Source organism: Rhinatrema bivittatum, chromosome 5 (genome assembly GCF_901001135.1).
Source record: "Rhinatrema bivittatum chromosome 5, aRhiBiv1.1, whole genome shotgun sequence".
Classification (NCBI taxonomy): Eukaryota; Metazoa; Chordata; class Amphibia; order Gymnophiona; family Rhinatrematidae; genus Rhinatrema; species Rhinatrema bivittatum.
The window spans coordinates 2,271,534-2,292,581 of NC_042619.1; the positions used below are offsets into that span (position 1 = coordinate 2,271,534).

Consider the following 21,048-nt stretch of genomic DNA (forward strand, 5'->3'; position numbering starts at 1 on the left):
CTCTGCAATTAGAGCTGCACTGGGCTAATAGGTCTCACAAGATTACAGGGAGAGAGAAATTGCCATACTAGGTCAGGCCAAGGGTTCATCAAGCCCAGCCAAACCAGGCTACAAAAACCTGGCAATTACACAAACACTAAGAAGATCCCATGCTACTGATTCAATTAATAGCAGTGGCTATTCCCTAAGTAAACTTGTTTAATAGTCGTTAATGGACTTCTCCTCCAAGACTTATCCAAACCTTTTTGGAACCCATCTACACTAACTGCAGTAACCACATCCTCTGGCAACAAATTCCAGAGCTTTATTGTGCGTTGAGTGAAAAAGAATTTTCTCTGATTAGTTTTAAATGTGTTACTTGCTAACTTCATGGAATGCCCCCTAGTCTTTCTATTATCCGAAAGAGTAAATAACCGATTTATATCTACCCGTTCTAGACCTCTCATGATTTTAAACACCTCTATCATATCCCCCCTCAGTCGTCTCTTCTCCAAGCTGAAAAGTCCTAACCTCTTTAGTCTTTCCTCATAAGGGAGTTGTTCCATCCCCTTTATCATTTTGGTAGCCCTTCTCTGTACCTTCTCCATCGCAATTATATCTTTTTTGAGATGCGGCGACCAATAATCAATAGCATGGGATCTTCTTAGTGTTTGGGTAATTGCCGGGTTCTTGTGGCCTGGTTTTGGCCTCTGTTGCAAACAGGATGCTGGGCTTGATGGACCCTTGGTCTGACCCAGCATGGCAATTTCTTATGTTCTTATGTTCTGAAAATCCAAGTATACTACATCTACTAGTTCACCTTTGTCCACATGTTTATTAACTCCTTCAAAACAGTGAAGCAGATTTGTGAGGCAAGACTTGCCTTGGGTAAAGCCATGCTGACTTTGTTCCATTAAACCATGTCTTTCTATATGTTCTGTGATTTTGATGTTTAGAACACTTTCCACTATTTTTCCTGCCACTGAAGTCAGGCTAACCAGTCTGTAGTTTCCCGGATCGCCCCTGGAGCCCTTTTTAAATATTGGGGTTACATTAGCTATCCTCCAGTCTTCAGGTACAATGGATGATTTTAATGATAAGTTACACATTTTTACTAATAGGTCTGAAATTTCATTTTTTTAGTTCCTTCAGAACTCTGGGGTGTATACCATCCGGTCCGGGTGATTTACTACTCTTCAGTTTGTCAATCAGGTCTACCACATCTTCTAGGTTCACCGTGATTTGATTCAGTCCATCTGAATCATTACCCATGAAAACTTTCTCCACTATGGGTACCTCCCCAACATCCTCTTCAGTAAACACCGAAGCAAAGAAATCATTTAATCTTTCCGCAATGGCCTTATCTTGTCTAAGTGCCCCTTTAACCCCTTGATCATCTAACGGTCCAACTGACTCCCTCACAGACTTTCTGCTTCGGATATATTTTAAAAAGTTTTTACTGTGAGTTTTTGCCTCTACGGCAAAATTCTTTTCAAATTCTCTCTTAGCCTGTCTTATCAATGTCTTACATTTAACTTGCCAACATTTATGCATTATCCTATTTTCTTCTGATGGATCCTTCTTCCAATTTTTGAATGAAGATCTTTTGGCTAAAATAGCTTCTTTCACCTCCCCTTTTAACCATGCCGGTAATCGTTTTGCCTTCTTTCCACCTTTCTTAATGTATGGAATACATTTGGACTGTGCTTGTAGGATGGTATTTTTTTTAACAATGTGCCTCTTGCACATTTTTTACATTTGTAGCTGCTCCTTTCAGTTTTTTTCTAACAATTTTTCTCATTTTATCAAAGTTTTCCTTTTGAAAGTTTAGCATTAGAGCCGTGGATTTGCATACTGTTCCTCTTCCAGTCATTAATTCAAATTTGATCATATTATGATCACTATTGCCAAGTGGCCCCACCACCGTTACCTCTCTCATCAAATCCTATGCTCCACTGAGAAAAATTGCTCCCCCTATCGTCCGTTCCTGAACCAATTGCTCCATAAAGCTTTCATTTATTCCATCCAGGAACGTTATCTCTCTAGCGTGTCCCGATGATACAATTACCTAGTCAATATTGGAGTAATTGAAGTCTCCCATTATTACCGCACTACCAATTTGGTTAGCTTCCCTAATTTCTCTTAGCATTTCACTGTCCGTCTCACCATCCTGACCAGGTGGACCGTAGTATACTCCTATCACTATAGTTTTCCCCGTCACACAAGGGATTTCTACCCATAAAGATTCAATTTTGCTTTTAGTCTCATGCAGGATGTTTATCCTGTTGGACTCTATGCCATCCCGGACATAAAGCGCCACACCGCCTCCCAGGTGCTCTTCTCTGACATTGCGATATAATTTGTACCCCGGAATAGCACTATCCCATTGGTTATCCTCCTTCCACCATGTCTCTGAGATGCCATTAAGTCTATGTCATCATTCACTGCTATACATTCTAATTCTCCCATCTTACTTCTTAGACTTCTGGCAATAGCATTCAAACATTTCAAAGTTTGTTTTTTGTTTGTATTTTCATTCTGCTTTTTAATTGATAGGATAAGTTATTTTATTTAGTAATTTTTATTATTTAGTAATTTTTATATACCGACATTAGAAAGGCACATCATGTCGGTTCACATATTAACCAAAGCAAGGAAAATACATTATAACAGGGTAAAGGGAAGATGACTGAAGAGAATAACTAAAGCAGAGGCAAGAAAATATAGGAATGTAAACATCGGTTAAATAGATTCAACAACAAATAAATAAAGAGCAACTATATATATATAAATAACTATATCTAGAGGGATAAAATGAGTTCAAATGGCAAATGGTAAGTTACATAATCCAAAAGGGTGGGGCAGGGTTAATGCTATGCAGGGGGAGTTACAATAGGTAAGTTACAAACTCCAAAGTTAGAATTTTTAGCTGAGGTGAGTTTTTAGTTACAGGCACTTGGACTAATTTTCTTATTATTGGAACCTCACTGTCGGGATGCCCTAATTCTAATGCATCATTAGTATCCTTTGAAGATACCTCTCTCCGAACCATGCACTGCTGAGCGACTGTTGGCTTTCCCCTTTGTTCTAGTTTAAAGCTGCTCTATCTCCTTTTTAAAGGTTAATGCCAGCAATCTGGTTCCACCCTGGTTAAGGTGGAGCCCATCCCTTCGGAAGAGACTCCCCCTTCCCCAAAAGGTTCCCCAGTTCCTAACAAAACTGAATCCCTTTTCCTTGTACCATCGTCTCATCCACGCATTGAGACTCCGGAGCTCTGCCTGCCTCTGGTGACCTGCACATGGAACAGGGAGCATTTCAGAGAATGCTACCCTGGAGGTTCTGGATTTAAGCTTTCTACAGAAGAGCCTAAATTTGGCTTCCAGAACCTCCCTCCCACATTTTCCTATGTCGTTGGTGCCCACATGTACCATGACAGCCGGCTCCTCCCCAGCACTGTCTAAAATCCTATCTAGGTGACGCATGAGGTCCGCCACCTTCATACCAGGTAGGCATGTTACCAGGCGATCCTCATGCCCACCAGCCACCCATCTATCTACATTCCTAATAATCGAATCACCAACTATGAAGGCCGACCTAACTCTTCCCTCCTGGACAGTAGGCCTTGGGGAGATATCCTCAGTGCGAAAGGACAATCACCTGGAGAGCAGGTCCTTGCTACAGGATCCTTTCCTGCTGCACCCGGTTGATGCTTTCCAATCATGAGACGTTCTTCCTCCAAGGCAGCACCAAGGCTGCCAGTCTGAAGTTGGGACTTGGCTACTATGTCCCTGAAGGTCTCATCTATATACCTCTCTGTCTGCCTCAGCTCCTCCAGGTCTGCCACTGTAGCCTCCAGAGATCAGACTCGTTCTCTGAGAGCCAGGAGCTCTTTGCATCGCATGCACATGTACAACTTCTCACCAGTGGGTAAAATATCATACATGTGACACTCGACGCAAAAGACTGGGAAGCCCCCCTCTTGCTGCTGGACTGCTGCTTTCATCTCAGTTTTGATCAGTTCCTAGTTATGTTTTAGGTTGCTATGGGAGTAGGAATGTGTCTAACGTCCTTTAGATGTATTCGTGAATTCACTATATGTCTGGTAGTGGCCTACCGGGGTCTGATCAAACTCTCAATAAAGTTTTTGTTGTTTGTTTTTTTTTGTTGTTTTTTTTTGTGAAAGTAGCACCTGCCTATAAATTAAAGGATGAGCTAGGGGTGGGTGGGCAAGGGGTGGGAGGGTTGGGAAATACAAACAGTCTAACTTCAGTTAGTCAGAGTGACTCACTGCTCTCTTGATTAACAAATGTTGGTACCTATTCAAACCGAATCACACTACCTCAACACCTTTCCAAGGTGAGTAACTGAGCTGAAATTTTCAACCTTTTTACTTAGGTATACAATGCTCCTAGCTTATTTCTAGCTTCTGGCTACTTTTTTTTGGGGTGGTGGGGGGTGTGTGTGTGTTTGTGTTTTTTTTTAATACAAACACTCAGTTCTGCTTACTAGCTGCCTTACAGACTTTTAAAAATAAACACCCTACCTACTGCTTACTAGCTGCCTTATTGACTGACTATTTAAAAATACAGTCTAACTTGTTTATTCACTGCCTTACTGACTATTAAAAGCACAAACACACTAAATAATATTCCCAAATAGTTAACTTTGCCCCAATAGTTTTAAAAAAGACAATGTCCCAAGCAAAAAACTTACTGATTCCTTTCAGCCACCAGCAAGGTGATCCTCTCCTCTCAGTGCTCTCCTCTCAGTGCTCACCCTGTTCTTCCACATTATTGAGAAGGCCATCCATCCTATAATTCTGGGTCTTCCCTGGCTCCAACTACACGCTCCCCATTTTCACTGGTCTTCGCTGCAACTTTCCCACTGGGGTCCTTCCAGCCGTGATTCCTGTCTGAAGGCCACACCGCAGCGAGCCAGCCTAGCCACCATGCTCCTTCCTCTAGGCCTTCCTCCGCAATATTCATCCTCCGCAGATGTTTTCTCTAAGGAAGGTGCGGATATGTTGCTACTGCACCACCAATATGACTGTGCCATTAATCTGTTGCCTGGTACGGAACCACCCAGGGGTCGGGTTTACCCCTTGTCCTTATCCGAGACCAAAGCCATGTCCGAGTATGTGAGGGAGAACCTGTCCAAAGGCTTTATCAGGCCTTTGAAGTCCCCTGCCGAAGCGGGATTCTTCTTTGTGGCTAAAAAGGACGGGCTACTACAGGCTTGTATAGACTACTGCGGTCTAAATACCATTACCCAAAGGGACTGCTACCTGCTGTCATCATCGCAGAGCTCTTTGACCGCCTGCAAGTTGGACCTCTGAGGGGCGTTTAATTTGGTCTGTATCAAGGAGGGCGACGAATGGAAGATAGAAACATAGAAACATAGAAATGACGGCAGAAGAAGACCAAATGGCCCATCCAGTCTGCCCAGCAAGTTTCACACTTTTTTTTTTCATACTTATCTGTTTCTCTTGGCTCTTAGTAACCTTTTGGTTCTATTTCCCTTCCACCCCCACCATTAATGTAGAGAGCAGTGTTGGAGCTGCATCTAAGTGAAATATCTAGCTTAATTAGTTAGGGGTAGTAACCGCCGCAATAAGCAAGCTACACCCATGCTTATTTGTTTACCCAGACTATGTAATTCAATCCTTGTTGGTTGTCTGTATATAGATCCACTTTTCTTCATTCCCCTTGCCATTGAAGCAGAGAGTTATGCTGGATATGCAGTGAAAGTGAAGTATCAGACTTTCTCCCCTGCCGTTGAAGCAGAGAGCTATGTTGGATATGCGTGAAGTGTCAGACTTTCTCCCCTGCTGTTGAAGCAGAGAGCTATGCTGGATATGTTTGAAGTGTCAGACTATCTCCCCTGCCGTTGAAGCAGAGAGCTATGCTGGGTATGCTTGAAGTATCAGACTTTTTCCCCTGCCGTTGAAGCAGAGAGCTATGCTGGATATGCTTGAAGTATCAGACTTTCTCCCCTGCCGTTGAAGCAGAGAGCTATGCTGGATATGCATTGGGGTAGTAACTGCCATAAAAAGCAAGCCACTCCCTGCTTTTTTGTGAATGCAAATCTTTTTTTTTTCCCACATTCATTTACGTCCTGTAGACTTTATGGATCCACAGTGTTTATCCCACACCCCTTTGAAGTCTTTCACACTTCTGGTCTTCACCACTTCCTCCGGAAGGGCATTCCAGGCATTCACCACCCTCTCCATGAAGAAATACTTCCTGACATTGGTTCTGAGTCTTCCTCCCTGGAGCTTCAAATCGTGACCCCTGGTTCTGCTGATTTTTTTCCGATGGAAAAGGTTTGTCGTTGTCTTTGGATCATTAAAACCTTTCAAGTATCTGAAAGTCTGTATCATATCACCTCTACTCCTCCTTTCCTCCAGGGTGTACATATTTAGATTCTTCAATCTCTCCTCATAAGTCATTCGATGAAGACCTTCCACCTTTTTGGTCGCCCTTCTCTGGACCGCCTCAATCTTGTCTCTGTCTCTTCGGAGATACGGTCTCCAGAACTGAACACAGTATTCCAGGTGAGGCCTCACCAAGGACCTGTACAAGGGGATAATCACTTCCCTTTTCTTACTCAATATTCCTCTCTCTATGCAGCCCAGCATTCTTCTGGCTTTAGCTATTGCCTTGTCACATTGCTTCGCAGACTTCAGATCATTAGACACTAATGATCTGAAGTTGGCCTTTAACACACTAATGATCTGAAGATGGCCTTTAACACCAGAAATGGCCATTACGAGTACTTGGTTATGCCCTTTGGCCTCTGTAATGCACCCGCTGTCTTTCAGAACATGATGAATGAGGTGTTCTGGGACATGCTGTACGACTGTGTGGTCATCTATCTCGATGACATCTTGATCTTCTCTCGTGATCTCCAGACTTATCGCCGGGAAGTCCTTTGTGTCCTCCAACACCTCCGAGACCACCATTTGTTTGCCAAGTTTGAGAAGTGTACCTTTGAGAGAAAGAGCTTACCTTTTCTGGGCTATATTGTTTCCAGACACGGGTTCCTAATGGACCCAGAGAAGCTTTCCACTATCCTGAAATGGCCCCAACTGCTCAGTATCAAAGCATTACAAAGATTCCTTGGCTTCGCAAACTATTATCAAAGCTTCATCTGCAACTACTCCTCCTTGACTGCGCCACTGACTGCCTTGACTCACAAAGGAGCCAACTTCAGACAATGGCCGGCCGCAGCCAACACCAGACAGCCTTCTGCTGTATAGTATAATAGGGGCTGATGAGTAAAGATGGCCGGCGCCATCTTTAAAGATGGCGCCGGCCATCCAGTGTCCTCCAGTGCTCCTCCCAATGGCACGGATACCCTGTCACATGGTAAAGGCAAAGGGGCATCGGCGCCATTTTATTTTAGCGCAGCTGATGCCTGGGAATGGGAAATCATCCCCCGAGGCCCCCCTGGACCACCAGGTAATGATAAAAGGTTTTGGGGGGGTCAGGAGGGTGGGGGAGGCTAAGGGGGGTCGATTTAAAGGGTCGGGTGGTTTTTTTTTTTAGCGGCGTGGGCCTCCCTAAAAAAGAAATTAGCGATGTGAATTGGAATCGGAAACGATTCCAATTCACATATCTTAACGATCAGATTCCCCCCCCCCCCCCCCCCCCCCAGCCAAACCTGATCGTTAAGACGATCTGGCACACGATTCACATCTCTAGTAAAAAGTCATGGGATAGGTGGCAATGTCCTTTCATGGATTGCAAACTGGCTAAAAGACAGGAAACAGAGAGTAGGATTAAATGGACAATTTTCTCAGTGGAAGGGAGTGGGCAGTGGAGTGCCTCCGGGATCTGTACTGGGACCCTTACTTTTCAATATATTTATAAATGATCTGGAAAGAAATACGACGAGTGAGGTAATCAAATTTGCAAATGATACAAAATGGTTCAGAGTAGTTAAATCACAAGCAGATTGTGATAAATTGCAGGAAGACCTTGTGAGACTGGAAAATTGAACATTGAAATGGCAGATGAAATTTAATGTGGATAAGTGCAAGGTGATGCATATAGGGAAAAATAACCCATGCTATACATACACAGTGTTAGGTTCCATATTAGGTGCTACCACCCAAGAAAGAGATTTAGGCGTCATAGTGGATAACACATTGAAATCGTCGGTTCAGTGTGCTGCGGCAGTCAAAAAGCAAACAGAATGTTGGGAATTATTAGAAAGGGAATGGTGAATAAAATGGAAAATGTCATAATGCCTCTGTATCGCTCCATGGTGAGACCGCACCTTGAATATTGTGTACAATTCTGGTCGCCGCATCTCAAAAAAGATATAATTGCGATGGAGAAGGTACAGAGAAGGGCGACCAAAATGATAAGGGGAATGGAACAACTCCCCTATGAGGAAAGACTAAAGAGGTAAGGACTTTTCAGCTTGGAGAAGAGACGACTGAGGGGGGATATGATAGAGGTGTTTAAAATCATGAGAGGTCTAGAACGGGTAGATGTGAATCGGTTATTTACTCTTTCGGATAGTAGAAAGACTAGGGGGCACTCCATGAAGTTAGCATGGGGCACATTTAAAACTAATCGGAGAAAGTTCTTTTTTACTCAACGCACAATTAAACTCTGGAATTTGTTGCCAGAGGATGTGGTTAGTGCAGTTAGTGTAGCTGTGTTTAAAAAAGGATTGGATAAATTCTTGGAGAAGTTCATTACCTGCTATTAATTAAGTTGACTTAGAAAATAGCCACTGCTAAGTTATTACTAGCAATGGTAACATGGAATAGACTTAATTTTTGGGTACTTGCCAGGTTCTTATGGCCTGGATTGGCCACTGTTGGAAACAGGATGATGAGCTTGATGGACCCTTGTTCTGACCCAGTATGGCATGTTCTTATGTTCAATTTTATATTACGATACCGACCTGCGACCAAAAATATCAAGGCGGATGTCGTTTCCCGCTCCTTTATTCCGGATGACATGCCTGAACCACCGACCCGTATTATCGACCCTGTGCAGCTGCAGGTCCTTGCCACCATTACGGTTGGGAAGACCGTTGTACCCCACAGACTCCACGAGAAAGTCCTTCAATGCGGGACATCCTGGGTGAGCCTGCACCCTATCCTCCATCCAACGCTTTCATTGGTGGCCATCCTTGAGAAGGGACATCCGGAATTACGTGGACGCCTGTATGCGCCCAGCAGAAAATTCCGCCCGTCCACACATGGGGCTTGCTGCAGCCTCTACCGGCTCCCAAAGAACCCTGGACCCATATCTCCACAGATTTTATCGTGGACCTGCTGTTCTCCGAAGGCAAGAATACCATTTGGTTAGAGGTGGACCGCTTCTCCAAAATGGCCCACTTTGTTCCCCTGCCCGGCCTACCGTCTGCTCTGCAACTTGAACAGCTGTTTGTCCAGAACATCTTCTGGCTCCATGGCCTCCCCAAGCATCTAGTCTCTGACCGAGGTACTCAATTTACGGCCAAATTTTGGGGAGCTTTTTGCAAAAAATTTGGTATTTCATTGGACTTTACTACCGTGTACCATCCACAAGCGAATGGGCAGTCGGAGAGAACTAACCGACCTTGAAACAGTTCCTCAGAGCTTACGTCAACCTTCAACAGGATTATTGGGCCCCAGTTTTACCATCTATGGAAGGCAACCACTTCATCTGCTACCATTACCCCCGACAGTCCCTTCCCCCGCAGCACAGTTAACAGCGCAGGAGATGCATCGCCTGTGGGCAGGCACACAACGCCTGATACAAGAGGCAGGTTGCCTTGCCAAATGGAATGCAAACGCCCATCGGAGACCTGCCCCTCAACTCCGACCCGGCGATAAAGTATGGCTCAGTATGCGCTACATTCGACTGAAGCTTCCATCCATGCGCCTGGCCCCCCACTACATAGGGCCCTTTTCAGTGCTCTGTTAGCTACATCCAGTGACATACCAACTCAGACTACCATCAGCCTTGAAAATGTATAACTCCTTTCAAGTCTCACTCTTGAAGCCCTTAGTGCTATCTTGGCCAACTAAGAAATGTCCTGAACCACAGCCGATAGCATCAGCAGACAACGCCACATACCAAGTGCGGGAGGTGTTGGACATAAGAGGAGCCGAAGATGGGAGTACCTTCCCGCCTGGGAAGGTTTTGGTCTGGAAGAGAATTCTTGGGAACCGGTCGCCAACATCCTGCACAAGGCTTTCTTACAGCAGTTTCATGCCTCTCACCCCAAGCAGCTCAAACCCCTGGGAGGGGGTGTAGAAGGGAGAGTACTGTTATGCTTACTGGCCGCAACTGCGGCCGCCCCCACTGGCTCTCCAGTGTGCCGGCCCTGACCGCACTTCCCGGGCTCCCCGACACAGCCACTGGGCCCTCCATTCCGCTGGGGCTGTCTCAGGCCTACCTGCCGCATCTCGCTGCCGACTCCCTCCTAGCGCGCACACGTGCGCCACCTGGGGGGCCTTAAAGGGCCCGCGGCTGGAAATCACTTGCAGCTCCCCCTACTCACGTCAGAGCCTGCTGACATTTATGTATGTTTTATGGTAAACTGCCTAGACGGTCAGGTCCCTGCCCAATTCGCAGTATATAAAAACTCCTGCAGCAGACAACTTGGCTACATGTTTGCTTCCTTGGTGTTCTGTCTTGGGTTCCTGCATCAGCGTGTTCCAGTTCCTGTTCCTGCTCCTTGCTCTGTTCCTGTTCCTGCCTTCTTGTTCCAGATCCTGCCTGCTTGTCCCTTTTCCGTCCTTCTCCCTTCGGACTGATCTTCCTGACCTTCCTGACCTCAGACCAGTTATCGTACCTTCTTCTGGCTTCCTGACCTCAGACCGGCTATTGTACCTTCTTCTGGCTTCCTGACCTCAGACTGGCTATCATACCTTATTCTGGCTTCCTGACCGTGGACTAATTTCATCATCTCCTCATCACCTGCCATCTTCCCAGGGGCCCACCTGAGTCCAGCCATTCCCGGCACCCAAAGGCTCAACCCCCGGGGAACGGGATTGGTATTCGTGAAGCTCCAGCTTGGCCCTGTCTTCCATCAACCTCACCTCCTTCCTCCCAGGTAGTACCTATCCCAACACAGGCCAAGGGTCCACATTTCCATAGAGGTCATAACAATTTGGTGTGGGTCTGTCTGTGTTATGCATGTGTGAGGCATTCTGCTATTGCAGGGGTGGCCAACTGGGATCTTGTGGCCTGCATGCATTGGCTATGATGTCATTGAGTCTTCTGGAGAGTGTGGGGGCCGAGCAGGTATGGAAAATGGAAATGGAAAGGACTGCTACAGACTGTGGAAAGGCAGCAAGCAAGAACTTTACATGCACAGAAGCACCACAGCAGAATGTGTGTCTGTATGAGAGACACAGAGTCAGACAGACTGTCAGATACCTGCAAGGTTCTAGAGATGCACATTTGTCAAAACTTTTCTGTTGGAAAGAAATCAGTAGAACTAGGGGTCACGAAAAGAAACTCCAGGGAGGAAGACTCAGAACCAATGTCAGGAAATATTTTTTAACAGAGAGGGTGGTGGATGCCTGGAATGCTCTTCCAGAGGAGGGGGTGAAGACTAAAACTGTGAAAGATTTCAAAGGGGCGTGGGATAAATACTGTGGATCCCTAAAGACTAGAGGACAGAAAAGAAGAAAAGGGTGCTTGGGGGTATTTTGCTGTTGCGGTGGTTGCTCCTTTTAAACAACCAATAAGCCTTCATACTCATCATGCAACTCCATCATAGCTCTCTGCTTCAATGGCAGGAGGAAAAGGGGAATTGGATTCGTACAGGAACTGAGTGCCCTGACTTTTACGGTCTGTGAAACAAATAAGCATGGGGGTAACTTACTGATGCAGCGGATACTACACTTAACTAATAAGACTGATACTTTGATGCAAGTACAACATTGCTCTCTGCTTCAACAGCAAAGCATAACGGGGAATTGGATTCAAACAGCAACCAACGAGAGCCCTGACTTTTATGGTGTGGGAAACTGATAAGCATGGGAAAAATGGGAAATTGGATTCAAACAGCAACCAACAAGGGCCTTGAATTTTAAGGTGTGGGAAACTGATACCCTATGAAGAGAGGCTAAAAAGGTTAGGATAAGTTTCTGGAGAAGTCCATTAACTGCTATTAATCGTGTTGACTTAGGAATAACCACTGCTTATTACTGACATCAGTAGCATGGGATGTATTTAATGTTTGGGTACTTGACTGGATTGGCCAATATTGGAAACAGGATGCTGGGCTTGTTGGATCCTCGGTCTGACCCAGTAAAACAACTTCTTATGTTCTTATATGTGCGTGTGTCTCTGTGTCTGAAAGAGAATGATTGTGTATGTGTGTGTCTACATGTCTGAGAGAGAGTGACTGTATGCTTGTGTCTATCTGTCTGTGTAAGCTGCACTCAGTGCATATCATAAATCCATTATCTTGAATGTAACGAATGAAACAATGCTATGCTGTTTGGAGTGTTTTGATGGGGGTACAAATTACTAGGGGTGGAGGGGCCTGCCCTGGGTGCCAACAGGTCTCAGTTAGGCTCTGACAGCACTGACAATATGTGAGTTCCAACTCAATTTTTCTGATAGGTTGCAAAAGTGAATTGATCTTTTCTTCACAAACATAAAAGTGAAAATAGTCTAACTAATCTTCACAAATTAAATTTAATAAATTTGTGACCATACTTTTCCAGTAACCAGTTCTCCAAATGCTTCAGCCAATTCAAGTGATTTGACTGTTTACGTTTTCCCACTTTGCACTCCACTCTACCTCAGTCCCAAGGAATTTATTCCTATGAAATATCTACACTAAATGTCACAGTTCTCATAGTGCTTTGTAGTTCTCCACTCTTTCCTGGTGCGTCTGCCTGAATTTCTTACACTATACCTCAACTTCTTCTCCCCAGAAATGGGTGCCAGTCTGTTCTGGGAGGATCAGGCTGGGGCAGTGTCAGGTTCATGTCTGAGACCCTGGGAGGATCAGGCTGGGGCAGTGTCAGGTTCATGTCTGAGACCCTGGGAGGATCAGGCTGGGGCAGTGTCAGGTTCATGTCTCAGACCCTGGGAGGATCAGGCTGGTGCAGTGTCAGGTTCATGTCTCAGACCCTGGGAGGATCAGGCTGGGGCAGTGTCAGGTTCATGTCTGAGAGCCTGGGAGGATCAGGCTGGGGCGGTGTCAGGTTCATGTCTGTGTCCCTGGGAGGATCAGGCTGGGGCAGTGTCAGGTTCATGTCTGTGTCCCTGGGAGGATCAGGCTGGGGCAGTGTCAGGTTCATGTCTCAGACCCTGGGAGGATCAGGCTGGGGCAGTGTCAGGTTCATGTCTCAGACCCTGTAAGGATCAGGCTGGGGCAGTGTCAGGTTCATGTCTGAGACCCTGGGAGGATCAGGCTGGGGCAGTGTCAGGTTCATGTCTGAGACCCTGGGAGGATCAGGCTGGGGCAGTGTCAGGTTCATGTCTCAGACCCTGGGAGGATCAGGCTGGGGCAGTGTCAGGTTCATGTCTCAGACCCTGGGAGGATCAGGCTGGGGCAGTGTCAGGTTCATGTCTCAGACCCTGGGAGGATCAGGCTGGGGCTGTGTCAGGTTCATGTCTCAGACCCTGGGGGGATCAGGCTGGGGCAGTGTCAGGTTCAATTCTCAGACCCTGGGAGGATCAGGCTGGGGCTGTGTCAGGTTCATGTCTCAGCCTCTGGGAGGATCAGGCTGGGGCAGTGTCAGGTTCATGTCTCAGCCCCTGGGAGGATCAGGCTGGGGCAGTGTCAGGTTCATGTCTGAGACCCTGGGAGGATCAGGCTGGGGCAGTGTCAGGTTCATGTCTGAGACCCTGGGAGGATCAGGCTGGGGCAGTGTCAGGTTCACGTCTCAGACCCTGTAAGGATCAGGCTGGGGCAGTGTCAGGTTCATGTCTGAGACCCTGGGAGGATCAGGCTGGGGCAGTGTCAGGTTCATGTCTCAGACCCTGGGAGGATCAGGCTGGGGCAGTGTCAGGTTCATGTCTGAGACCCTGGGAGGATCAGGCTGGGGCAGTGTCAGGTTCATGTCTCAGACCTTGGGAGGATCAGGCTGGGGCAGTGTCAGGTTCATGTCTGAGACCCTGGGAGGATCAGGCTGGGGCTGTGTCAGGTTCATGTCTCAGACCTTGGGAGGATCAGGCTGGGGCAGTGTCAGGTTCATGTCTGAGACCCTGGGGCAGTGTCAGGTTCATGTCTGAGACCCTGGGAGGATCAGGCTGGGGCAGTGTCAGGTTCACATTGACAAAGTTCCTCATGAGAGGCTTCTAGGAAAAGTAAAAAGTCATGGGATAGGTGGCAATGTCCTTTCATGGATTGCAAACTGGCTAAAAGACAGGAAACAGAGAGTAGGATTAAATGGACAATTTTCTCAGTGGAAGGGAGTGGACCGTGGAGTGCCTCAGGGATCTGTATTGGGACCCTTACTTTTCAATATATTTATAAATGATCTGGAAAGAAATACGACGAGTGAGATAATCAAATTTGCAGATGACACAAAATTGTTCAGAGTAGTTATATCACAACCAGATTGTGATAAATTGCAGGAAGACCTTGTGAGACTGGAAAATTGGGCATCCAAATGGCAGATGAAATTTAATGTGGATAAGTGCAAGGTGATGCATATAGGGAAAAATAACCCATGCTATAATTAAACAATGTTGGGTTCCATATTAGGTGCTACAACCCAAGAAAGAGATCTAGGTGTCATAGTGGATAACACATTGAAATCGTCGGTGCAGTGTGCTGCGGCAGTCAAAAAAGCAAACAGAATGTTGGGAATTATTAGAAAGGGAATGGTGAATAAAACGGAAAATGTCATAATGCCTCTGTATCGCTCCATGGTGAGACCGCACCTTGAATATTGTGTACAATTCTGGTCGCCGCATCTCAAAAAAGATATAATTGCGATGGAGAAGGTACAGAGAAGGTTTACCAAAATGATAAGGGGAATGGAACAACTCCCTTATGAGGAAAGACTAAAGAGGTTAGGACTTTTCAGCTTGGAGAAGAGACGACTGAGGGGGGATATGATAGAGGTGTTTAAAATCATGAGAGGTCTAGAACGGGTAGATGTGAATCGGTTATTTACTCTTTCGGATAGTAGAAAGACTAGGGGGCACTCCATGAAGTTAGCATGGGGCACATTTAAAAGTAATCGGAGAAAGTTCTTTTTTACTCAACGCACAATTAAACTCTGGAATTTGTTGCCAGAGGATGTGGTTAGTGCAGTTAGTATAGCTGTGTTTAAAAAAGGATTGGATAGGTTCTTGGAGGAGAAGTCCATTACCTGCTATTAAGTTCACTTAGAGAATAGCCACTGCCATTAGCAATGGTTACATGGAATAGACTTAGTTTTTGGGTACTTGCCAGGTTCTTATGGCCTGGATTGGCCACTGTTGAAAACAGGATGCTGGGCTTGATGGACCCTTGGTCTGACCCAGTATGGCATTTTCTTATGTTCTTATGTTCTTATGTCTCAGACCCTGGGAGGATCAGGCTGGGGCAGTGTCAGGTTCATGTCTCAGACCCTGGGAGGATCAGGCTGGGGCAGTGTCAGGTTCACGTCTCAGACCCTGTAAGGATCAGGCTGGGGCAGTGTCAGGTTCATGTCTGAGACCCTGGGAGGATCAGGCTGGGGCAGTGTCAGGTTCATGTCTCAGACCCTGGGAGGATCAGGCTGGGGCAGTGTCAGGTTCATGTCTGAGACCCTGGGAGGATCAGGCTGGGGCAGTGTCAGGTTCATGTCTCAGACCTTGGGAGGATCAGGCTGGGGCAGTGTCAGGTTCATGTCTGAGACCCTGGGAGGATCAGGCTGGGGCTGTGTCAGGTTCATGTCTCAGACCTTGGGAGGATCAGGCTGGGGCAGTGTCAGGTTCATGTCTGAGACCCTGGGGCAGTGTCAGGTTCATGTCTGAGACCCTGGGAGGATCAGGCTGGGGCAGTGTCAGGTTCACATTGACAAAGTTCCTCATGAGAGGCTTCTAGGAAAAGTAAAAAGTCATGGGATAGGTGGCAATGTCCTTTCATGGATTGCAAACTGGCTAAAAGACAGGAAACAGAGAGTAGGATTAAATGGACAATTTTCTCAGTGGAAGGGAGTGGACCGTGGAGTGCCTCAGGGATCTGTATTGGGACCCTTACTTTTCAATATATTTATAAATGATCTGGAAAGAAATACGACGAGTGAGATAATCAAATTTGCAGATGACACAAAATTGTTCAGAGTAGTTATATCACAACCAGATTGTGATAAATTGCAGGAAGACCTTGTGAGACTGGAAAATTGGGCATCCAAATGGCAGATGAAATTTAATGTGGATAAGTGCAAGGTGATGCATATAGGGAAAAATAACCCATGCTATAATTAAACAATGTTGGGTTCCATATTAGGTGCTACAACCCAAGAAAGAGATCTAGGTGTCATAGTGGATAACACATTGAAATCGTCGGTGCAGTGTGCTGCGGCAGTCAAAAAAGCAAACAGAATGTTGGGAATTATTAGAAAGGGAATGGTGAATAAAACGGAAAATGTCATAATGCCTCTGTATCGCTCCATGGTGAGACCGCACCTTGAATATTGTGTACAATTCTGGTCGCCGCATCTCAAAAAAGATATAATTGCGATGGAGAAGGTACAGAGAAGGTTTACCAAAATGATAAGGGGAATGGAACAACTCCCTTATGAGGAAAGACTAAAGAGGTTAGGACTTTTCAGCTTGGAGAAGAGACGACTGAGGGGGGATATGATAGAGGTGTTTAAAATCATGAGAGGTCTAGAACGGGTAGATGTGAATCGGTTATTTACTCTTTCGGATAGTAGAAAGACTAGGGGGCACTCCATGAAGTTAGCATGGGGCACATTTAAAAGTAATCGGAGAAAGTTCTTTTTTACTCAACGCACAATTAAACTCTGGAATTTGTTGCCAGAGGATGTGGTTAGTGCAGTTAGTATAGCTGTGTTTAAAAAAGGATTGGATAGGTTCTTGGAGGAGAAGTCCATTACCTGCTATTAAGTTCACTTAGAGAATAGCCACTGCCATTAGCAATGGTTACATGGAATAGACTTAGTTTTTGGGTACTTGCCAGGTTCTTATGGCCTGGATTGGCCACTGTTGAAAACAGGATGCTGGGCTTGATGGACCCTTGGTCTGACCCAGTATGGCATTTTCTTATGTTCTTATGTTCTTATGTCTCAGACCCTGGGAGGATCAGGCTGGGGCAGTGTCAGGTTCATGTCTCAGACCCTGGGAGGGTCAGGCTGGGTAAGTCTCAGGTTCATGTCTGAGACCCTGGGAGGGTCAGGCTGGGGCAGTGTCAGGTTCATGTCTCAGACCATGGGAGGGTCAGGCTGGGGAAGTCTCAGGTTCATGTCTCAGACCCTGGGAGGATCAGGCTTGGGCAGTGTCAGGTTCATGTCTCAGACCCTGGGAGGATGAGGCTGGGGCAGTGTCAGGTTCATGTCTCAGACCCTGGGAGGATCAGGCTGGGGCAGTGTCAGGTTCATGTCTGAGACCAATGGAGGGTCAGGCTGGGGCAGTGTCAGGTTCATGTCTCAGACCCTGGGAGGGTCAGGCTGGGTAAGTCTCAGGTTCATGTCTGAGACCCTGGGAGGGTCAGGCTGGGGCAGTGTCAGGTTCATGTCTCAGACCATGGGAGGGTCAGGCTGGGGAAGTCTCAGGTTCATGTCTCAGACCCTGGGAGGATCAGGCTTGGGCAGTGTCAGGTTCATGTCTCAGACCCTGGGAGGATCAGGCTGGGGCAGTGTCAGGTTCATGTCTCAGACCCTGGGAGGATCAGGCTGGTGCAGTGTCAGGTTCATGTCTCAGACCCTGGGAGGATCAGGCTGGGGCAGTGTCAGGTTCATGTCTCAGACCCTGGGAAGATCAGGCTGGGGCTGTGTCAGGTTCATGTCTCAGACCCTGGGAGGATCAGGCTGGGGCAGTGTCAGGTTCATGTCTGAGACCCTGGGAGGATCAGGCTGGGGCAGTGTCAGGTTCATGTCTGAGACCCTGGGAGGATCAGGCTGGGGCAGTGTCAGGTTCATGTCTGAGACCCTGGGAGGATCAGGCTGGGGCAGTGTCAGGTTCATGTCTGAGACCCTGGGAGGATCAGGCTGGGGCAGTGTCAGGTTCATGTCTCAGACCCTGGGAGGATCAGGCTGGGGCTGTGTCAGGTTCATGTCTCAGACCCTGGGAGGATCAGGCTGGGGCAGTGTCAGGTTCATGTCTCAGACCCTGGGAGGATCAGGCTGGGGCTGTGACAGGTTCATGTCTCAGCCCCTGGGAGGATCAGGCTGGTGCAGTGTCAGGTTCATGTCTCAGCCCCTGGGAGGATCAGGCTGGGGCAGTGTCAGGTTTATGTCTGAGACCCTGGGAGGATCAGGCTGGGGCAGTGTCAGGTTCATGTCTGAGACCCTGGGAGGATCAGGCTGGGGCGGTGTCAGGTTCATGTCTCAGACCCTGGGAGGATCAGGCTTGGGCAGTGTCAGGTTCATGTCTCAGACCCTGGGAGGATCAGGTTGGGGCAGTGTCAGGTTCATGTCTCAGACCCTGGGAGGATCAGGCTGTGGCAGTGTCAGGTTCATGTCTCAGACCCTGGGAGGATCAGGCTGGGGCAGTGTCAGGTTCATGTCTCAGACCCTGGGAGGGTCAGGCTGGGGCTGTGTCAGGTTTATGTCTCAGACCCAGGGAGGATCAGGCTGGGGCAGTGTCAGGTTCATGTCTGAGACCCTGGGAGGATCAGGCTGGGGCTATATCAGGTTCATTGCTCGGTAATGACTGTTTTTCATTGATTCCTTAGTTTTCTTGAGCAGTTGAAGAAGAAGCTGCATGTGTTCATGCTACTGGATTATGGAAATGGATGCAATGCCCTCAGATTCCCAGTTCCCACTATCCGTTCCTTACTGAGACTGGCCTTTAATATTGATGTTTATTGTTCCTGGAGCCACAAGACCTTGCTAGATGTGGCATCTTACTGCTTGTTGGATTTCAGCAGTACGGAACTGATGCAGAACCAAGGTAAGAAGCATCTCTTAATTTTCTAGCTGCTAAGAACTAAACTGATAATGTCCTGAAGAAATGCACTCATAGGACGATCTCCCTGATTGAGCTCTTTCATAAAGAAAGTCAGCATTTTTCTGTTCCTAGAAAAGAGGCAGGTTGATCACATAGGGCCTGATTTTAAAAAGTATTTACAGGCTTAATTTTGGGTTTTACATATGTAAATGCACTTTACTCGAATAAGTGGGCTTTTGAAAATTGCTACAATATCTGCCATTGAATTGTCCATAGGTTTACTTGCGTAAGTACACTTTAATCGAGTAAACAGCCTTTGAAAATTGATATGATTGTATGTTAATTTTATGCATATAACTTACTTTGAAAATTACTTCCATACTGTTTTACAGTCACAAGTGCATTTCTCCTAGGACAAGCAGGATGGTGGTCCTTACACATGGGTGACATCATCAGGTGAAGCCCAGCACGGAACTTTGATCTCATAGATTCTAGAGCTTTCAGCGTGCTCCACTGAGCATGTGCAGCTGTGGTCATCACCCAGAGTCCCTCAGTCCATGATATAGCTCATACATGGAAAAACCAACTCTACAGGGGAGGTGGGAGAGTTTTCTGAGGACAAACATCCTGCTGTCCTAGGAGAACACCTGTTACAGGTAAACAACTCTGCTTTGTCCAAGACAAGCAGGATGGGAGTCCTTACACATGGGTGACATCATCGGATGGAGCCCAGCAATGAACTTTGATCTCATAGATTCTAGAGCATTCAGCGTGCTCCACTGAGCATGTGCAGCTGTAGTCATCACCCTGCCCCCTAGGCAGAGTCCCTCAGTGTTTTTTTTCCTTGGAGCTGTCATCTCGTGGTTGTGGAGCTCATGCTCTTTGTTATCAGAACTGTTGCTTTTCACAATATTTAGCTTTGCTTTCTTCTTACAGTTTGTAAGTGATTTTTTCTAGAGCCACAGCTGTCCTTTCTGGTAGTTTTATTTTTTTTCCAACTGTCTGCTGGCTGCATGGTGGGTTCTCCCCTGTGCAGCCTGGCAGAGTCTGTTAATTAAAAAAAAACAAAAACAAAAAAACAAATTTGCTCCTGCAGGCTTTGTATTTGTGTCCTCTCGTTGCTCTGTCTGTTTTTCTTTTTTTCCATAGTACTGACAGGACTGGACTGTACAGTCCATCGGTGATCCATGTAGGCCTGGGGACTTGCCTGAGTTCTACCCGGGCTGGAATTCCATGGCAGTTCACCGATCGCTCGGCATCAATGGGTTCAGATGGTGGAAGGATCGAGGACCATGACATTCCTCTGGGGGGGAGGGGCTCATCCTCCCCACATCTCAAGGAATTAGTCTCCACAGGCGGGAGCACTGGATGATGCTGCCTCCCCTCCTGCTTGCCAACCTTGGCAATGCAATCTCCCTGGGAGAGAGGGAGAGCAGAGCCTGGGCTAGCAGCTTGCTGCCACCTCAGTGCCATGCCAATGAATGCGCCCGTGCACAGCTGTGACCAGCGCACCATTCGTCCAACACATCAATGTCAGGACCACATTAGGGACAGGGCCCGTACTCTACCATGGTCTCTTGATGCCGTCGAGGTTCAGGGTCACCCTCGTTTCCATCGAAGTGCATGACTGCCCATGATGCCGTGGTGGCCTTCTGTACTGTTGATGTCGGTGGAACTGGAGTCTCACTGCACCAGTTTGGACATCGAGGCCTTGGTGCCGCAGTACCCCTGGTGCCGTGGTGCTGTGAATCGGCACACTCGATGATATGGTGCCTCGATGCACTTGAAGACTCAAAGCACTTAATGCCTCAGTGCCCTCAGTGCTGAGGTACCATGATGTAGCATGCTCGATGACACAGTGACTCAATGCACTCAATGCCTTGGTGCCATTGATGCATTCAATGACCCGATGCTCTTGATGTACTTGATGGCATGGTGCCCTTGGTGCACTTGTCTGGTGTACTTGATGCCACGGTACTTTTGATGCACTTGTTGGCACAGTGCACTTGTCCGGGCACTCGATGCCTCAGTACCTTTGATGCAC

The 21,048-nt window shown here is 47.0% G+C and overlaps 1 protein-coding gene across 1 annotated transcript in view; it reads left to right on the forward strand.

Annotated features, from left to right (window-relative positions):
- Positions 1–21,048, forward strand: part of DNHD1 (dynein heavy chain domain 1) — a 792,986-nt gene that overhangs the window by 491,852 nt on the left and 280,086 nt on the right. Inside the window, exon 27 of the mRNA XM_029601740.1 lies at positions 18,790–19,007. Coding sequence (XP_029457600.1) covers positions 18,790–19,007 — 218 coding nt within the window. The remainder of the gene's footprint in view (positions 1–18,789; positions 19,008–21,048) is intronic.